Source organism: Furipterus horrens, unplaced genomic scaffold (genome assembly GCF_987537825.1).
Source record: "Furipterus horrens unplaced genomic scaffold, mFurHor1.1.pri manual_scaffold_2, whole genome shotgun sequence".
Lineage (NCBI taxonomy): Eukaryota > Metazoa > Chordata > Mammalia > Chiroptera > Furipteridae > Furipterus > Furipterus horrens.
Genome location: NW_028327172.1, coordinates 128678273 through 128697021, shown reverse-complemented (window position 1 = coordinate 128697021; position 18749 = coordinate 128678273). Strand labels below are relative to the sequence as shown.

The 18749-nt window shown below is 41.8% G+C and overlaps 1 protein-coding gene across 1 annotated transcript in view; it reads left to right on the top strand.

Moving 5' to 3' along the window:
* The window catches only part of LARP4B (La ribonucleoprotein 4B), a 38434-nt gene extending 20795 nt beyond the window's left edge, over positions 1-17639 (top strand). Inside the window, exons 6-16 of the mRNA XM_090266441.1 lie at positions 700-803; positions 2369-2479; positions 3501-3554; positions 3638-3847; positions 5548-5654; positions 6177-6428; positions 10616-10661; positions 12380-12541; positions 14995-15119; positions 15202-15301; positions 15854-17639. Of these exons, the coding sequence (XP_090122567.1) occupies positions 700-803; positions 2369-2479; positions 3501-3554; positions 3638-3847; positions 5548-5654; positions 6177-6428; positions 10616-10661; positions 12380-12541; positions 14995-15119; positions 15202-15301; positions 15854-16126 (1544 nt within the window). The 3' untranslated portion in view covers positions 16127-17639. The remainder of the gene's footprint in view (positions 1-699; positions 804-2368; positions 2480-3500; positions 3555-3637; positions 3848-5547; positions 5655-6176; positions 6429-10615; positions 10662-12379; positions 12542-14994; positions 15120-15201; positions 15302-15853) is intronic.
* The last annotated feature ends 1110 nt before the right edge of the window (positions 17640-18749 follow it).

Here is an 18749-nt window from a genome sequence, read left to right as displayed (position 1 = left end):
GTCATTATATTATTAAAAAACATAATGAAGAAACTGGCAAACATAATCCACAAAGTTTGGATAACTATACCATTATTTCTTGATATATATCAGTAGAATTTGGTTCCATCTGACCTACTTGTAAAGACCAGCAGCATTTTTAATCTAAAACTACTTTACTTCTTATGAATTCAAGATGAAAAGTTATAATAAGACAGAAAATTATTTTATTTTGGGGACTTGTAGAAAGGAAAAGCAATTAACCCTGAATTATAATTGTTAGTGATTTGGGCTCTTTAGAACTTCTCTTTTTTTTAAAGATTTTATTTATTTTTAGAGAGAGAGAGAGGGAGAGAAACATCAATGTGTGGTTGCCTCTTACATGCCCTGAATTGGGGACCTGGTCTGCAATCCAGGCATGTGCCCTGACCTGGAATTGAACCAGCGGCCCTTTGGTTCGCAGGCCGGCACTCAATCCACTGAGCCACATCAGCCAAGGCAGAACTTCATAGGACTTTTAAAATTCCCATGTTCTGTAGTTTTTAGAAATGTAACATGCAAGATTGCTTAAAACTTTTTGCTAGTTTACAGTTTGTATACAGGTTTTTTAACGTGTTTAGTTACATAGTGTAACATCTTATTGGAATATCTGTATTATAAATAGAATGTAAATGATTGTTTTAACTTTTTTTTTACTGCTCATTTTTCTTCTCTTTATAGCTTTACCTTTAGTCCAAGTGGATGAGAAGGGAGAAAAAGTAAGGCCAAATCAAAATCGTTGCATAGTAATATTACGTGAAATCGCTGAATCTACCCCTGTAGAAGTAAGTCATTTCTCCTCAGGAGGCTACTTGGATTTTTATTGTGGGTTTTTTGTTTACATCTGTGGTTTTTGGAGAGTGTATTTTAGAGAATACATATGTACAGTAACACCCCGCACACACACACACTGATAGTTACAGTGTGATTCATATGTGATAGTGCGTCTCAAACTTTGATCTCAGGACTCCACTACACACTTTATATACATTTTAAAAACTAGTTAATGGTGGTTTTCATGTTTAGAAATAAGAAAAGATTTAAATATTTATTTATTTTGAAAAAATAATATAAACTCACAAGTTAAGATAAAGAACATAACTTTTCAAAACAAATATTTTCATGATAAGAGGGACACTACAAAGAGTACAGTGAACACTAAAGTAGCTTGTGCTTCATTCGAGCTGATGGGCTGCATCTGTGCAGATGTCACAGTAAAAAGACAAAACATCTTTTTTGTGTAAATTAAGTTGAGATCATAATTTCAGAATTAACTTGGGCAATAATTTTAGGAAATCACTGTATTTGATAGTTGAAGTCGTGAAAAGTGACCTTCTATTACAGAATTACTGTAAAATCTTTGATTTGTCCAATTATTTAAACTGAGTTGCATTGTGTAGTAAAATACACTGATCGTTGTTTGTGCCTTGAGAGAATGAAGAAAAGTATTCCTATAGATCATTGTAAGAATTTTTTTTTATTTGATTGTTTGAGTTTTCTCATTATAGGTCACATTTTTCTTTTCTCTTTCTCTCTCTCTCTCTCTCTCTCTCTCTCTCTCTCTCTCTCTCTCTCTCTCTCTCTCTGTCTCACACACACACACACACACACACACACACACATACCTGGTAAACTTTGAATGGATGCCAGGCATTTTGGACTTTGTTGGGTGTTGAATGTTTTGTAGTCCTTCCTCTGAATATTCTTGAGCTGTGTTCTGAGGTTCAGTTGGTGGACTTGGAAGTTTGATCCTTGAGGGTGTTTGTTAGCTGGGAGCAAAGCTGCTTTTCCTCTGTGTGCCCTGCAGAGGGCCCTGGAGGGGCTGGGCTGGGCTCTGCTCTGCTCTGCTCACCCTCGCAGCACTGCAGCCTAGAAACTCCAGGCGTGAGCTGTGTTTTCCCAAGCTGCACAGCCTGAGGTCTGCTATCTGAAAACTGTTATTCCATGTATTTTGTCTTTTGTTTTTCATTGTTTCATGTGGGAAGACAAATCTGGCTAATCTTGGCCAGAAGCAAAAGTTCAACTAATTTTTAAATTTCTTAAATTACAACCACTTCCCCACCCCCGCTTTCAACCTACTGGTAAAATGAAATGATATTTTTACATCAGTTTAGCTTAGTGGTATCTTGGTAGTAGAGAAAGCTGTCAATAAGTTGTGGACTTATTTTCCTATGACAATGGGACCTTAATTCTGGAAGCCACACTGGAACATTTTGAAGGAGAGATTTACTGGATATCAGTATGTTAAATTCTCTAAGAATCTGTCTTGAGAGCATGCATCATTTTTATTTGGTGAGGACTAAAGGTGGCATGGTTGAGAATTAATTTCTAACCTTTCTATTTCCTGTAGGAAGTAGAAGCACTATTTAAAGGAGATAATTTACCAAAATTTATAAACTGTGAATTTGCCTATAATGATAATTGGTTTATAACATTTGAAACTGAAGCTGATGCACAACAGGTAAGCTCCTCTCCTCCAAAAAGCACGGAGTTTACCAGTACTTAACAATTAGTACAAGGTGGGACTAAATTTGGGCATTGAGATTACAATTACATTGCAGGGTTAAGCTTGAATATAAAGTGCAGAAGAAATTGAGTTGTAGAAACTTAAATAGGTGTGTATTTGTGTAGACAATTTTTGTTTTTTGTAGCAATATTAAAAGCATGTGACATGATAGTCTAAGGACATGTAAGACAAGCAACCTAGAACAATTAGTCTGTTCTTGTATCTGGGCAGAGAAAGGTTTTAATATTTGGCAAGTATTTTGGGAAATTTGAACCTGACTTTATCTTTCACTTGGCATCACATGTGTCACAAGATACTTGAAAGGGAACCAATGCTCTGGGAGGAGACACACAAGTTAGGATGGTCTCCCTACCCTTAAAAGAAGATTTTGTCTCTGGAGAAACAGTAGCATATGTAGAGGAAGCTGCAGATTGTTCCACGTTAAATGGTGTGGATGCATGGGATTCAGAAGAAAAAAAAAGAGAATCTAAAAGATGGGTTTTAATTGTATGGGAGAAGACTAGGAGAAGCAGGTGGTAGGTGGGTCAGAGCCTTCAGTGTTAGGGAGGGGGATGTGGAGAAGAATAAGGATTTTGGAACATTGAGATCATACTCTTTTCCTTTCCCAAACTGTAATCTGAGTTTCAAATTAGGGTTATCACTAGGAGCTCAGCACATGTTGTTTCCTCTGTATCAAAATTCTTAGCCTGTGGTCTCTGGTAGGCTTTCATGGCTATCTGTTAATACTTACAAAATGTAAACAGATGTTATCTTTGAGAATTTTGGGTAGAGAGTCCATATCTCTTAGCAAGTTTTTTTTTAAAAAAAGGAATCTATAACCCGAAGGTTGAGAATCATAGTTCTAGGTCTTGTCCACTATATTTTAACTATATAATTCCTTATTTGAGGTATTAACTGCCAGTTCATCTTACTTATAAGATTGACACAATGATACTTTGGATGATTTTATCCTCAGGCTTACAAATATCTGCGAGAAGAAGTCAAAACTTTTCAAGGAAAACCAATTAAGGTAAGCAAGACCACTGGTAATATTTTATTTGTATATCTGTATTCTAAAGTATTCTAATAGACACTTACTATATTTTCCTACAGGCGCGGATAAAAGCAAAGGCAATAGCTATAAACACTTTTTTGCCAAAGAATGGATTTAGGCCTCTGGACATGAGCCTTTATACGCAGCACCGTTACACGGCATCCTTTTACTTACCTCCCATCTATAGCCCCCAGCAGCAGTTCCCTCTGTACAGCCTGATAGCTCCCCAGACGTGGTCAGCAACACATGGCTATCTTGATCCACCCTTGGTGAGTCCTGTCTTGTCTCGTTGCTTTTACAACAGAAAGTTGTGTTATGGACACTGCAGTAGATACTTTGAAGGGTAAAGATCTTCATCTGATAAGTGAGCCAGGTATGTTTACAGTTTGCTGTAAAAAAATAGACCTTCCGGTTCTGTGGTAGGTTTTAAATTTAATTGGGAGATAAATAAGGAGCCATGTACTTTTAAAAACCTTCAAACACTGTCCTTTGCCCAGTTTGCCCTGCCCTCCTGTCTAGCATTTCCTTTTCTAAATGTAAGGATATGTATCCCTAGTAAAACAAAGTGTGATGCAAGCTCTGGGGTGAGTAACAAGGGAGCTGTGGTCTCAGGGTAGGGTAGGGGGTATGCGTTTAAGGAAAACAGTGTTCTAATAGGCTTTTAATAGTCAAGGACAAGTAGAAGACGTGCCACCTTATAAGCTTTATTTCTCACGCCAACACTATAGTGAGTGGGCATGATTAATTTTTACATATTTTGGCCTACATTAAGGCCTGTGGTTGGAATCTATAGATATACAATGGATCCAGTCCTTTTTCTCCAGCTGTGCTGGTGCAGATGTTAGAAAGATTGGGTAGGCCCTGGGCATGAATTTGATGCAATGGATGTGCCAGGGCTAATCAATGGCATGAAAAGAAGTGGTCATTTATCTCCTGCCTGGGACGTGGGGTGGGTTGATTTGGATGGGAGGTTTGTGTTTACGACATTCTGTACACGTGTACTGATAGCCATATATTTACTATATCTCAGGAGAAATATAAAAGGAAGGAGAGTCCATAAACTCCTTTGTTAAAACATTTCTCCAAAGGAGACTACCACCATGCTTGTGCTGTTCTTGAATTACTTTGCTTTTTCACATATACCTGTCCAGAGTGGAATGCTTTGGGACCCTGGATTAGTTGTCTAGCCATTTAGGATGGTTTCTAGTCTGGTGGGTGTGAGACTCTTCGCTTGCTCTAAAACACACTGCGTTTTTGAGCAAAAGTGAAGAGGTATTGCCTATTAACTCTCAGCAAGTTATGTTAAATTATTATGTAAGCAATTTATTTTTAAACTCTTGAGCAAAATTACTCAAATATCAGAGTTCTACATATAAAAGTGCATACATGAAACAATTTCTCTTGATGGGTCTTTCCATGAAAAACAGTCATCAATCTAGTTGACATATTTTTAAATAGTCTGAGTTTCAGATTGTGGAGTTTCTCATTAGTGCATTGGGGATTCTAACAAAGTTTCAAGTCCATCTCTTTCCCCCAGCATTTTGAGGAATTCCATTATAGTCATCAGGAATAAGGAGGAATTTCTGACTTATTACCTGCCAGTCTGGAGGTGGTATTACAGTACATTAGGTTGAACACTGGGAGTTTCCAGACAAGCATGTGGAATCTTGGCAGCCACTTCCTTCTCTTGTCAATTTCCACATGTGGGAATCCACTCTCACAGCCTCATGGGCTTGTTGGGAGGATCATCTGAAACAGCCCAGGAACAGGTCTTAGCTCCAGCTTGACTTTTGGCCATTAGCAATAACCTTACACAATGCTCTTCCTAAACCATGAATATTTTAAGGATAAAATGGAATATAGCTGCCTTGACATGTCAAGAAATGACTCAGGTTATCATAAGAGGCAGTGTTAACCAACTTAAAGTCTGGTTATGGTTTGTTGACTTGTTTGTTTTTAATGAATCTAGGTAACTCCATTTCCAAATACTGGATTTATAAATGGGTTTACGTCTCCAACCTTCAAACCCGCAGCATCTCCTCTGACTTCACTCAGACAGTACCCTCCAAGAAGCAGGCAAGTTCCATGAGTTGATTAAAATGGTGTTTTTCCATGGTTTGTAGTAAGAGGTCACTGCTTCACTGTATGCTTTAAAAGCAAAGCAAAACAGAATGTGTTAAACCTTGTTTGTTCTCACTGTGTGCATGAATCCTGTTTACTAAACAAAGAGGCTATTCCTGATGATTGCTGATGACATACTTGACCACTAGTAATGTTCATCCGAGGTAAAACTACTTGAAGCATAGAATCGCCCAAAATGCTGCTGTAGTGCCTACATACAGGAATGCTCTCTTCAGACAGTCTTCTGGGGCAGCTTGCAGCTGTGCGTGCCTGCTTTTCATTTGAAAATTGATACTGTAGTTATAGGTTTGCACTTGTCAGTACTGTCGGACATTACCATGTGTTAACTGTTTTTACCATTTTTATATTTTTTCTAAATTGTGAGCACATTTTACCTCAGACATTGCTGTACAAGCATGCTCATTTTTCACCACATGCTCATTCATAACCAAGCCCTGACAAACATTTTATTTGCAGGAATCCTACTAAATCCCATCTACGCCACACCATTCCTAGTGCAGAGAGAGGACCTGGGCTGTTAGAAAGTCCATCGATATTTAACTTCACTGCAGATCGATTAATTAACGGTGTGCGGAACCCACAAACAAGGCAGACAGGCCAACCTAGAACCCGCATACAGAATCCTCCAGTTTATGTCAAGAGAGATGCTGGAACTGGGCGCGTGGAGCAGAGCAGTCTTGAATCCTCTCCGGGCTTAGGTAGAGGCAGGTGAGTTACTTAAAGCTATTGTTGAATGGATACTATGTACTTATAAACTATTAATATTTTCAAATTTCATTAATTGAGATATGTTTTTTATAATCATTTTCAGATATGTCACAGAACATCAAACTGAAGGCTGTAACCATCAAAGATTTTATATAATTACACAGGGGTTACTTTTAGAGCAGAGACCTAACTAGTCTCACATTTGTTATAAACTATGGATGGAATGGAACCATGTTAGGTCACAGTTACTTGTGGAGCTGTTCGAGCAGGTTAGATACCAGACTCCACACTCTGTGAGCCTGTGCTCTCCTCCCATTCCCACCCGTACGGAAAGCCCATGTCTTCTGCTCCCAGCCTTGCTTCTTTTCTACCCAGTGGGCTCATAGAATAGACAGATACTGAGTTGTATAGCCAGGCAGACAAGAGTTTAAATTCCATTAGTATTAAATTTACTTATAAACAAAAGCTGTTATCTTTAAGTAGGTTGCCTGCTTAGGGGAGATTTCCATCCCTGGGTGTTCAGTCTGATAATATTGGTCTTGCAATGCCTGTGGTCATTACCTGGGTCATTAACCATGTCCTGACAATGGGCTGAGCCCATTCTTTTTTCCCTTTTCCTTTGATGCAGCTTGCTGCTGCTTGCTGTCTTGCCTACCGACATTTACACTTGACTAGAGAGGTGAGATTAAGAAGGTGGAAGTGAGTCCTGGGTGTGCATTTAGTCACTGCTCGCCTGCTTGGGGTTGACAGATTGAAGCTGGTTTTATTCACCTTGTTCTCTTAGTGGTTCATTCAATACCCACTGTCATGAAGGAAGTCCCCTCTGATAGATAACTAGCTCAATCTGCCTAAGCTTTTTTGTTTGTTTGTTTGTTTTTTAAACCTACTTTGGAAACTTGAGATGAGCATATTTCTAAGTGTTTTATACAGAGTGTACAGAACAGTGCCTGACATGCAGACTCCAGTAATATTGGTTCTTCTTTTTTCCTGGCTCAGCATGTGCCTCAGTGCAGATTAGGGGTGCGAAGGGCCAGAGGCAGTCCATTGAACTCATGGTGGTTAATCCTTGGCCAAGCCTTGGAGGGGGTTGTAAAATAGTTAGAATGACTAAAGACAGCATGCTGCAGGTAAGCTGGTGTGGAACTGCATATTAAGAAATTTGATATAAAGTTGGTTCAAAAGATATTGGAGGGCTGAAAGGCAAAGGGGGACACTGAGGAAATGCAGAGGCAGTTACTTCAGGAAGCAGCTGCTACCAGTGGGGCAGAGGCACATTGAGAGTGTTTCGCCTTATCAGACTGAGAGACTTGGAGCCTGGGGTTGTGGAATTGGGGCCAGACCCTAAGGAAGGGCCATGCCTGCCATGCTGTTAAGAGAGACATTGCAGAAAAAACACCACCAGAAAGAGGTTCTGGGTCTTCCCCTCACTTCTCCATCTCCCTCTAGCACTCCCCCTGTTGGGAAAAGCTCAGCAAGATGTGTCATGGCCATGCAAAGACAGGGCCTGAGGAACACCTGCCCACTGTCACACGGGAGGGTAAAGGCTCCACGTGAAGCTGAGAAGCATCTGGTTGACCAGTGCTGCCCACCTCTGGCCACATGTATACCATCTTCCCACAGCACTTGAACGTCCAAGCTACAGCAGTGACAAGTTGATGCCTTTGCGCCAAAAATGGAGACTCCACATAAATAGTCTTACCGTGGGGACTGCAACCACCACTAGCAAGAGTTGAGATGACAGGCAACAGTGTACATGACACATAAGGAGAAGCCGGTCAGGAAGCCCTGGTTGATACTGATAGGTGGCTCCTTCCCTCTTCACATTTCCTTTGTCTTTAGACCAGACATTGAGTGCTCAGGGCTCTTCAGCTGGAGGGTGATCCTGCAGGACCTGAGCCACATTGGCTGTATGTACCTCCTGCCAGCACCCTTTTTTCTGGGTTTTGTTTTGTTTTCCATTAACTTTGTGTGTTGGGCATAAGGAACAGTATGAGACACCCCAGAAAATCCCCTTGGACCACACATGGTTCTCCAACCCCTCTGTAGTGGCAGTCTACATAGCAGTCACCTAGTCAGGATCAGTGGCTGGAGGAACTTCAGCTGAGCAGATGCTGTCTCAGTTATGTCACCTGGTGAATGGATTCTGCTCTGGGGACCAAGAGAGCCAAACCACGAGAATTCAAAGTTGTGGCACAGGAAGCAGAAATTGTGCTGATAGAATATTGGGTGTGCTTCATGGTATCCGGACCTGTGCGCTGCCATGGTGCAAGCTCTGGTCATGTGCAAAGTATGTGCTGCATCTCCTGAGTTAGGGCCATCCTTTAAGGGTACTGCTGATCGCTGGCATTGTATCTGTCTTCCCTCGGCCAGTCTGCTCGCCACTTCTGCTGCTGTGGGATGGGTGTCTGGGTCTGACCTGCACTGCATGGGCACTGTAGGGTGGCATCTCCTTAGTTCTGCTGAAGGGTGCTGATGGGGCAGTGGCAGGCAGAAGTTCTACCTCCTCCAGGATGAAACAAGGCTGGCACACCTAGGGTGGTGATAAACAGGCTAGCCTTGGCACTAGGAGCCCAAGGGTGACTACTCTGTGCTTGGGATGACCAGGAAGAGGCTAGCTGGTCACTACCTCCTTTCTCCTGGCTGTCTGGGGTCTCTTCTAAAGTGAATGACTTCAACACAGATGCCTTCAAACTGTTCCTTCCACAAGACTCCCAAGGTCTTCTGTCACTACACTTTGAGTCCTGGTCTTTGTGAGTCTCTCATCCAGCCAGATCCTTGGCTCCCCCTACTTGAGAACCAGTTTCTGCCATCTAGGATGATCCTCTATACCCTAACTTTTGAAAGTGCTTCTAAATGGGGTGTGAGCTAAGGTGGTCTGACACTGCACGGCCATCAGTAATCCAGGTCTAGAGTTCTCCCCCCTTGTCCATGTGCTGAGGGACTTCCCACAATACTGTAGGTGTGGATCAAGAGCAAGGGGGTGACGAACAGGACTAGAGCTCTGCCTTGGGGTGCTATTTCTGCTGCTGGTGGGTTGCTAGTGTTTGTGCCCATCTCCATGGCTTAGTGCCCTGTTCATGATGGGCGGTTTAAGTCCATGGTCACTGATGTCTACAGTCAGCCATTTAGGCTATACTAGGAGCCAGTTGAAAGCAAGAAGCTATTTCTGGAACTGATTTTGCAGCAGAGGGTGTGGCTTTGCTCCAGAATCCTAGAGGTTTGCACTGTGCTTCTGGAGGGGTAAACCAGAGGCTCCACATGTATCCTGCTTGGCACATTTGGGGATTCTCAGCTCATTATTTTAATTCAGTTAGGTTCTTATGGGCAAGGCTGCTTGTAGATTTTCTGTAAAATAAAGGAATTAGTTAAGACTGTTTTTAAACTCGTCCCCAGCTTATATAATACAAGGCTTCCATGGAACCTTCGCATTTACGTGAAATGACAGAGGGTTAAATAAATAGAAATGAAATTATAAATTGGAATAATATGTGAATTGTTAGGCCACATAGCCCATCCAGGGCAGTAATGAAAGTGTCTTAGTATCCTCAGGGCCACTGTGGTCACTTATGTTATGCACTGTGGTGTGTGGCCCAGTTCTGCTGCCTGTGGGGTCTGGCTGGGTCTGAGTTGTAGGCATCTAGAACACTACATGCAGCCAGCAGCTGGCTAGAGACAGTGCTTGAGGTTTAGAAACACTTGTGTGTTGGTGGTGAAGGGTAGACCATTGACTTGGCAGTCTGAGGGCTGCCGGCGGGGCGGAGTGCAGGGGCAGGGCACGAGAGCTGATCAGGCTATTGGGTTTTTGCATTTTGATGAAAAATCTGATGCATTTCATCACCATTTTCTAACAATTCACCTGTGTAGTTAAGTGTTAGATTTTACACATACTGTCATTCCAACTTAGTGGAAGTTCAAGTATTGATATCATAATAAAAATTCTGAATACTTACTAGGATTAGCCTTTCAGTATTTTGATATACCAGTTTTAGTCCTTTATTATACAACTTACATGTTTTACTTTATTTTTTAAATTTTTTGCTTATACTTCTTAAGACTGGGATTTAGACCCAGGAGACATTGTGAAAGATTACAAAGTCATAAAGATTGAATATGTGTGCTTACATATGCCCAATGAAAAATGTTCCAAGTGGGAAAAAACTTAAGTCTTTTGCTTTTCTCTCCTCTAGGAAGAATTCCTTTGGTTACAGGAAGAAAAGGGAGGAGAAGTTTACAGTGAGTACATCAAACTTGTGTCATTTTTATAAGACATTTAAATTAATTTATATTAAGTAAGCATGAGGTATAATTATAATTAAATGAATAAAGATTAAGGTGTAATAAGGAGAATTTCAAAAGAATTTTTCTTTTAATGTGTTATCCATTAAGTGATAGCTGATATTTTTGATTCTCTAATGGGAAGAAAAGGTGGTGGCCAGTTTTCTGAGTTATACGTGGTGCATATGTGTGCATGTGTTATGCAGTAGATACAGCCAGAAACATACTATACACATAATGTAGTCAATCTGCAGGTGTCTGAGTTCTTGCTGTGTAGTTAATCATATAGTATAATTTAAAATAACTGGGCTCATTAGGTTTGGCAAGCAGAATAAACTTCTCCCATATAGGAAGTACTTCATCAGTCTTTTTCCTTCAGAACATTGTGCCCACTGTGCAGAAAGCATTGTTGCCTCTGGTGTAACTTACAGTGGTGGATTTATGTGAGTGGTGGGCACATGAGGCAGGCTCCTGTCTTCTTGGGTCATGACAGTTCAGCCTGTGCATAGTATTCTGCTGAGCTTCGATGAGTGCTGATTTGATGCATTTCCACCCAAAGTGGTGGAGAACATCCTGGCAGTGCGTGGGAAGATATGAAGGAAGGGAAGATGTTTCCAGGACTTCCAGATGTGCAAATAAGTCCACACTTGGAGGACTGACAAAGATGAGAAAATTTTTGGTCCAGCCCCAGGCGCGATCAAGTATACATTTTCCCATTACGGAGAATGTATTTTCTTTGTCTGGAACGTAGAAAGTACAAATTAGTCATAACACCCATAATTCTATGTTATTGGCCAGTTTAATCTAGTTTTTAGTGAACCCTTTGGTAAGGCAATTTATATCAGTTGGTTGCACTTTGAATTAATGATTGCTGTAATGTTTGGACTAAGAAGACTACCATCTGAATCTCTTCAGAGCCTAGTTATCTTACATGAGTTACTCCTATTTATTGCTCACTCACTACGACACCTAAAGAGGTGAAATTTTCTCTTGTGGCCTTTTTTGTTTCATGTACCTGATTCACGTGTTCATACCTGGGAACCATTTAGAAGCCCAGGCACGTGACGCAGTTATACTTATTACAGAGAGTGCAACTGCTGTTGCACTGGGATGTTCTGATGACTTCAGAAACCTAGAGACATTACAAACATGTGAGTGTTGGCCCGACCAAGCCCATAGGACCAGGGTGGCATTCATACCTCACCTATAGCCCATCAGATTCTAAAAAATGTGGACTTGCATTACACACTATTTTTTAATAACATAAAACTTAACATGGAGATGAATAGATTAACATCTAGACTCAGGCTGCTCTGATTTTTGAGAGTGGAGTCCAGTTGTTCTACGGTGTCTTCTTTGTTCATACCTGTCACTTTGGCACTTACCTGTGCCCTGCCTAGGAACCAGAGGGTCTTGGTCATAGAGAAGCAGCTGGATCATGCCCAGCAGCAGCCTTGAGGACTCAGCTTTACAGCTCTGCTCTCAGTGGGGAAGTTGCCTATTAAGTGACCTTTGATTAGGTGACAAAATGTTATGGTGGGATTATTTGGGTTTTTTTCCAGACAGATTTAGAAATCAGAAGATTAGAGAATGGATTATTACGTTACTCTTTTGTTGTGTTTCTTAGCACCGTATTGTCTACACTTGTGCGACTTTGTGGTGTTGTTCTCTTTCAGAGGAGTCAGACCCAATCTCCAACACCACCAAAACCTCCATCCCCGAGCTTCGAATTGGGGCTGTCTAACTTCCCCCCACTGCCTGGGGCGGCAGGCCACTTGAAGACTGAAGACTTGTTTGAAAACAGGCTGTCTAGCTTGTTATTAGGATCAAAAGAAAGGGTAAGATACATGTCACAAGCCTAATGGTTGCTGACATTTACTGAGCACTGATTTCCTGCCAGGCACTTGGCTGAGCTCATTTCCATAGGCTGAGTAGGTTTAGAGAGGATAAATCATTTGCAGAGGACACACAGATTTTGAGTGGTAGGGTCAGAGTTGAATCCAGGACTGAAGCCTTTTAGTTCCCAGTCTGCCAAGGTCAAGGGAGAAACCTATGCCGCGGTGTCCTGTACAGATGCTTTTACTCATCTACAAACTCAAATTACATTTTTATTGATATTCAGGATCTGCCTTTATTTTACAAGTCAGAAGAATAAAACAGAAAAACCTAAATTATACCAGAAGTAATATAATCTTTAGTAAACCACATGAATAACAAGAAGGCCAGAATAACTTTAATTCTAGTGGCTTTGGTGAGCTCTGTAGGCTCTGGACTAGCTGCTTTCAATCCTCTGTGTGATTACAATCCCAGTGATCAGCTTGAGCTACTGAAGTCATGGGGGATTCACATCCAGTACTCCTTCTGGGTCTGCTGTTGGTTAACAAGGTACAGAGAGGTTTATGCTGCTGCCAGGAGTAATCACCCTATGTCTTTTTCTTTTTTCTTTTTTAGAGATTTTATTTATTTTTAGAGAGAGAGGAAGGGAGGGAGAGAGGGAGAGAAACTTTGATGTGAGGGAAGCATGGGTCAGCCTCTTGCTGGGGACCTGGCCTGCAACCTGGGCATGTGCCCTGACCTTTCAGTTCACAGGATGACGCCCAACCCCCTGAGCCATAACAATCAGGCCCTATCCCACAATGTCTTTTTCCAGTGGAAATCCACTCCCTACTACCCCCAAATGTCAGGAATCAGAACCCCCTTGGCCTTTGGATGTGAGAAGGTTGCATCTAGATTGTCAACACTCAGGGCCACCATGAAGCCCCAAGTCACCAAGCCAGAGCTTACATGGGATTTATAGTCAATTTTCAGTCCTTTTCATGTTGGTATGTGGTTACTGTTCTTGTTTTTAACCTTCAAGGTTATAATAACAATCATATATTAAACTTGGTGTGTCTTCTGCGTTATTCTAAACTTTTAAACAGTAATTTCTGAGTTCTAAGTGCCTCATAGAATGAAGTACATTCTAAAAATCGTGAATTCTAGTTTTCAGATTGACTTTACTCCCCCTAGTAGTGGGCAGCGCAAGTTGGCCTTCACACATTTCAAATACTGCATATCAACTACTATGTCTTACATTTTGAGTTTCAATGTAAAATTTCTTTGGAAGAAAGAATTGCTACTTTTAAAAAGTCACCGAGCCTGATTCCATGGCCAGGTGAGAACCTGTGTCCCTGCTTCTTGGGGTTGCACCTACAATGGCTTTTTCTCTCTCCATGATACTTGAGTTTTGGAGCTGGCAGGGAGGGTTTGAGGGAGGCCTCAGAGATTTGAGTTGCGGGTCATGTCCTGACTCCACATTCCAGTGTGTCAGGATTGAACAGATCCTGAGTAACTGAGCTTTTACAAAAAGGATGTGTATTCCCTTGCCATGTTTTCACCAACCTTGAGCATGAAGCCGTAAAAGATTATGATTCTTGGGGAGGCTGCATGTCTCTGATCACCTCTGCTGGGGACAGAGGGGTATAAATGGTGCTGTTCCATTCATCTTCCTCAGCACTTCTCTGTTCAGTTTACTTCTGAACCTTGTATCTGCTTTGAAAAGTAAAATTTTAAGAAAATGTTGTCTTTTTACACTTAATCTCACTTCCAATTATTTATTTGCTCCCCTGCCTTTCTTGTTAATTGCACATCATGAAGAAGATCATGCATGTATGAGCTGTTACTGCATAGGGTCGGGGTGGGGGTGTTGATGGCTGGAGTAACAACATCTGGTGTCAAGTCTTTGCCTCATGACCATGACTTATTAACATAAAAGCTCTGAGTTCAGTTTCTTCCCCCTGTTAAATCGGGAGAGTTAACACATCACTTCCCTTGGGGTTGTTTGTGAATTCAGGTGGGAACAGCTGTCAGCACTTACCACTTACCTCAAGACATTCCAGATTATGTTAATAAGGAAGTGTTGGCATTTTATTTTTGTTTGTTTTATTTAACTGTGTTAGGAATTCCACATTTAACAGGTATTTGTTATGTTCCAGGCTGTGACAGGCAAAGGAGTTGTCAGAGATGAATAGGTGTTTTTGATATTTGTTTATTTGGGAAAACAAACTTGCAGATAATAGGTGGAAGCCCCGAGACTGTGAATGAGTTGCTAGGAGGACAGACTTGGGCTCTGTTTCCTTTTTTGATTCTGCACACTCAGCACGACAGCAACTACCCGGTGCCCCAGGAGGAGGGTGGGCATTCATCTGTGTCAGTCGGGTTGGTACCCCTATTGGTGTGTTGTAGATTATTATGAGAGATGTTACCCATGATTCTCTAGCCAACTATAAACTCTGACTCCAATGGTTTACAGAGTCACAGCACAGATGTAGGCACGAGCACTCTTCCCTCAGCAACCCCCAGAGAGCCCCCAGGTCCAGCCCCCTGCACCCTGTCCATGGCCCACGAGCGTGCACCTTCTCCCGCCCACCTGCCTGAGTAAGTACCATCCTGCTGTCTTCTTCTGACCCACTGGGATTGTTGTTCTGTGGGATTCACCTGTTGGGTGGCCTTTTCACAGGGACCCCAAGGTGGTGGAGAAGCCGAGGGAAGCCCTGAGTGCAGACAGACTTACTTCCACTACTGCCAGTAAATCGGTGCAGGTGAACGGCACCACCACGGTAGGTGCCAGGGGCACAGGGTGGGAGGAAAGCAGTTCCTTCTCAAATCAGCTCATTGTCAGTACCGTCTGATTTGATGGGCTTTTACTGCTATGTGTGGTGTGCTTCCTGTACAGGATACCTTGGATATGTGCTAACGATTTCAACTAACTGGTTATTTCTTATCACCACTGCAATGGGCTCTTTATTTCAATGTCAGCTGAGCAAGGTTGTCCTTTTGAATAGTCACAAGACTTCAGCTCCTGTTTCCCGTAGGATACCTGCTCATCTGAGCGTGGCTTTTGCTCACTAGCATTGTATCCTACGTACCCCTCATTCCCTTCCCTCGAGGTGAATCCAGCCTATTCTGTTCTGATTTGTGTTGTCCTCAGTTTGATCTTGGGTGAGGTTCGGCATTCAGATTTAGAAGTTAAACCCTTTACTGTCCACTAAATTGACTCTTTAAAGGAAAAAAAAAATTTTTTTTTACCTTAAGAGAACAGTATTTTCACCTATTGCCCCTGCAGTATTTTCATGTTATGCATGTAATCCCAGAGTTGTGTCTTTTCTTAGGAACTGCGAAAACCCAGCTATGCCGAGATTTGCCAGAGGACGAGTAGAGAGCCTTCGTCCTCCCCGTTGCCACCCCCAAAAGAACAAAAGCCAAACACTGTTGGTTGTGGAAAGGAAGAAAAGAAGCTCGCAGAGAGAGAGCCCCCTGCCCCCAAGTCCAATCCAGGACCACCCAGGGACCAGAGGAGGCCGCCAGGCCGCAGGGCCTCACCTCCTGCTGCAGGGAAGCGTCCACACAGAGAACAGAGCACCCCTCCCAGGTCCCCTCAGTGAGCGCCGAGGTCAGGGAGGGCTGTGAGGAGCTGAGGTCGCCACAACTAAGTACTGTTGCACTCGGTACCAAGAATGAGCCGCTGGTTAGGAGCTTGCAGTGTAGTCAAGGCCCGTGAGTTGCCTGCAAGTTATTTTTCTTCTATGAGTCGGATTTTCCCCCCCTCTTGAAAAAAATCTATTTTTCAGGATTTAATTAATATAAACCTTATTTTAGGTTGGTGCTTAACTGGAGGTGATGCATAAGTCTGATTTTTTTCAGGATAGAAAATGCATTTATCCTAAAAAATTGATATTTTTTATTAAGCCTCCATGTGGCTATGAGTGCAAGCTATAAATAGTCAGTTTTTCTAAATTAAGTGGAACTGTGCTACTTCATTTTTTAAAATAACTGGTTAGCAAGTGCGTATCACTAAGGATGTCAGATTGACGGGCAAAACTAAAGAGAGTGGTTGAGGGCACAAGGCGATGCTATGGATGTATCCTGGAGGAGGGGTGGGTCAGATGGTGCCACGCACTGGCCTGGGCCATCCATGCACTCTCACTTAGATCCTAGCTTTTTGTAAAAAGTACAGTCTGTTTTTGATGTAGTGGGCAAAATGAATCTGCAGAGAGCCCCCGAGAGCCTAAAACCTTGAATTTTGATGCACTGCAAAGCGAGTAACCAGCTCCTCACTCCGGTCTCAGTGGCTATTATGTAAGATAAATTCAAAGCACATTGTGAATAGAACTTAAGTGAAAACATAAACTCTGTTGCCCACTGACATGTTACCATGACATTGTACCCTGGTGTTTTGTTCCCATGAGCTGGCAGGAGGCTGAGTCTCCCTCACGTCACCTGGCTTCTGTGGGCGCCTCCTTGTCCCTCCCAAATGGAACATGGACCGAATGTTACTTAATCGTGGGAGAATGTGTTTGCAGTGCCCTGTGGTGATGGAGGATGAGAATTCTCGCTCTCTTTGCCTCCAAGATGAGGGTTTCACTGATTCCCTTCTGGAAGTGCTGCACTCTGAACCCGCATGCACTAAAGCTAGCAGTTTATAATAAAATTAAATATAAATTATTTTCTTTTTAAAATACCTAAATTTTTCCTTTTAAGTATTCTAAACAGCAGACGTTAAGTAAGAGTATTTCCTGCTAAATGTAACCATACAAGTTTATTCCACAAAATGTTATTTAACAAGACTGAGGGTTTTTTTTTAAAAATTATTTCCATCCAATATTTAAAGACTTGAATTTTATTTAAACTTGAAAATGACTTTGCCTTAACTTTTGTATAAGACAGCATAGAGTTCCTGGAGACCGGCCCCTGGGTTGGCGTGAGTGGATTGCAGTTACTCAGTGATGTGGGATCTACTGGCGCTAGTTTTACTGAGTAAGCGTATTGGAGTACGAGAACTAGCCGTCGTGTTTGTAATATACCTTGAAGATCTTACACAGTTGATCTTTTTTCAGATTGTTGAAAAATCCTGTAAATGCAAATAGTCGATACTGTATTAAATATGTGCACTTGGGAGTGTGTGCTTTGCTTGTACAGTTGTAAATAATCAGAACATATTAAAAGGGTACCCTAAAGAGAAAAATCTGATAAAAATTATTGATATATTATAAATGTTGCTATTGAGCTGGATGTAGATAAACTAAATGTTGTGGTTTGAATATTATTTTAATTTGTTGAGGTATTTTTTTTTCTCCCTCTTAAACTGGTGTGTTGAGCTGATTCTGCCTCTTTGCTATTGCAAAGGGAAGTGAACAGTCTCATGAAAGCCTTTGGATGTGTCCATGCTCTTCCTAAAAGTATGTAAATATGTGCTAATCATAGCTGGTGTGAAAAGGTTTTTGACGTGTAATGTAGAAAGCAGAAACTGGCAGTATCTTGAAGGGAAATGAAAAATAATCTACTGAAAATCACAAATAGCGCAGCATGATTTATTTACCTTGCTGGAGGAAGGCACCCTCATGAGAGCAGCCAGCATCATTTATACACCTAGAAGTACACCACAGTGCTAATATTTTGCAAATGCATATAAAAGGAATGTGGGGATTATTTCTTAGTAGTTGTCAGATAGTCAATGAAAAAATCAGAAGTGACCTCTTAACGCCCAACTAATGAGTCCCATAAAGAGTTGAAAAGGCAAGCTCTAAACCTAGGAATTCCTCAGTGTTGTGGTCTTTGCTGAAAGAGGTAGTCACAGTCATCCTCAAGTCACATAATAAAAAAGCCTTTTTCTCTCTGAGGTGGTGCCTGCTGGAGCCTTCTGGAGCCTGCTGGAGCTCTCCACTGTAGGCGGTGAGAGTGCAGAGCTCAGCAGCTGCCTACAGGGTGAAGGTAGTCTGTGTGACCACAGCAGGCCAGCAAGTGGGTGTGGCGAGGTGTGCGCTGCAGCGGCTGCTCCTACAGCCACAGTCTGTGGCATCCAGAGTTGAAACGTTGCTCTGATGGGTTTTTATAGCATCCCTTTTAATTAAGCAAAGGTGATATGCCAAATAGCTGTATAATGTCAAAAAAACACCTTTCTGATACTATTCTTGAGATTTTCCACTCAAAAGAATGGGAGTTGGCACAACTGGAAGCTGTGATGAAGATGGCAGCTGTCACATGCAGCTAGTAGTATATAGCTTTTGT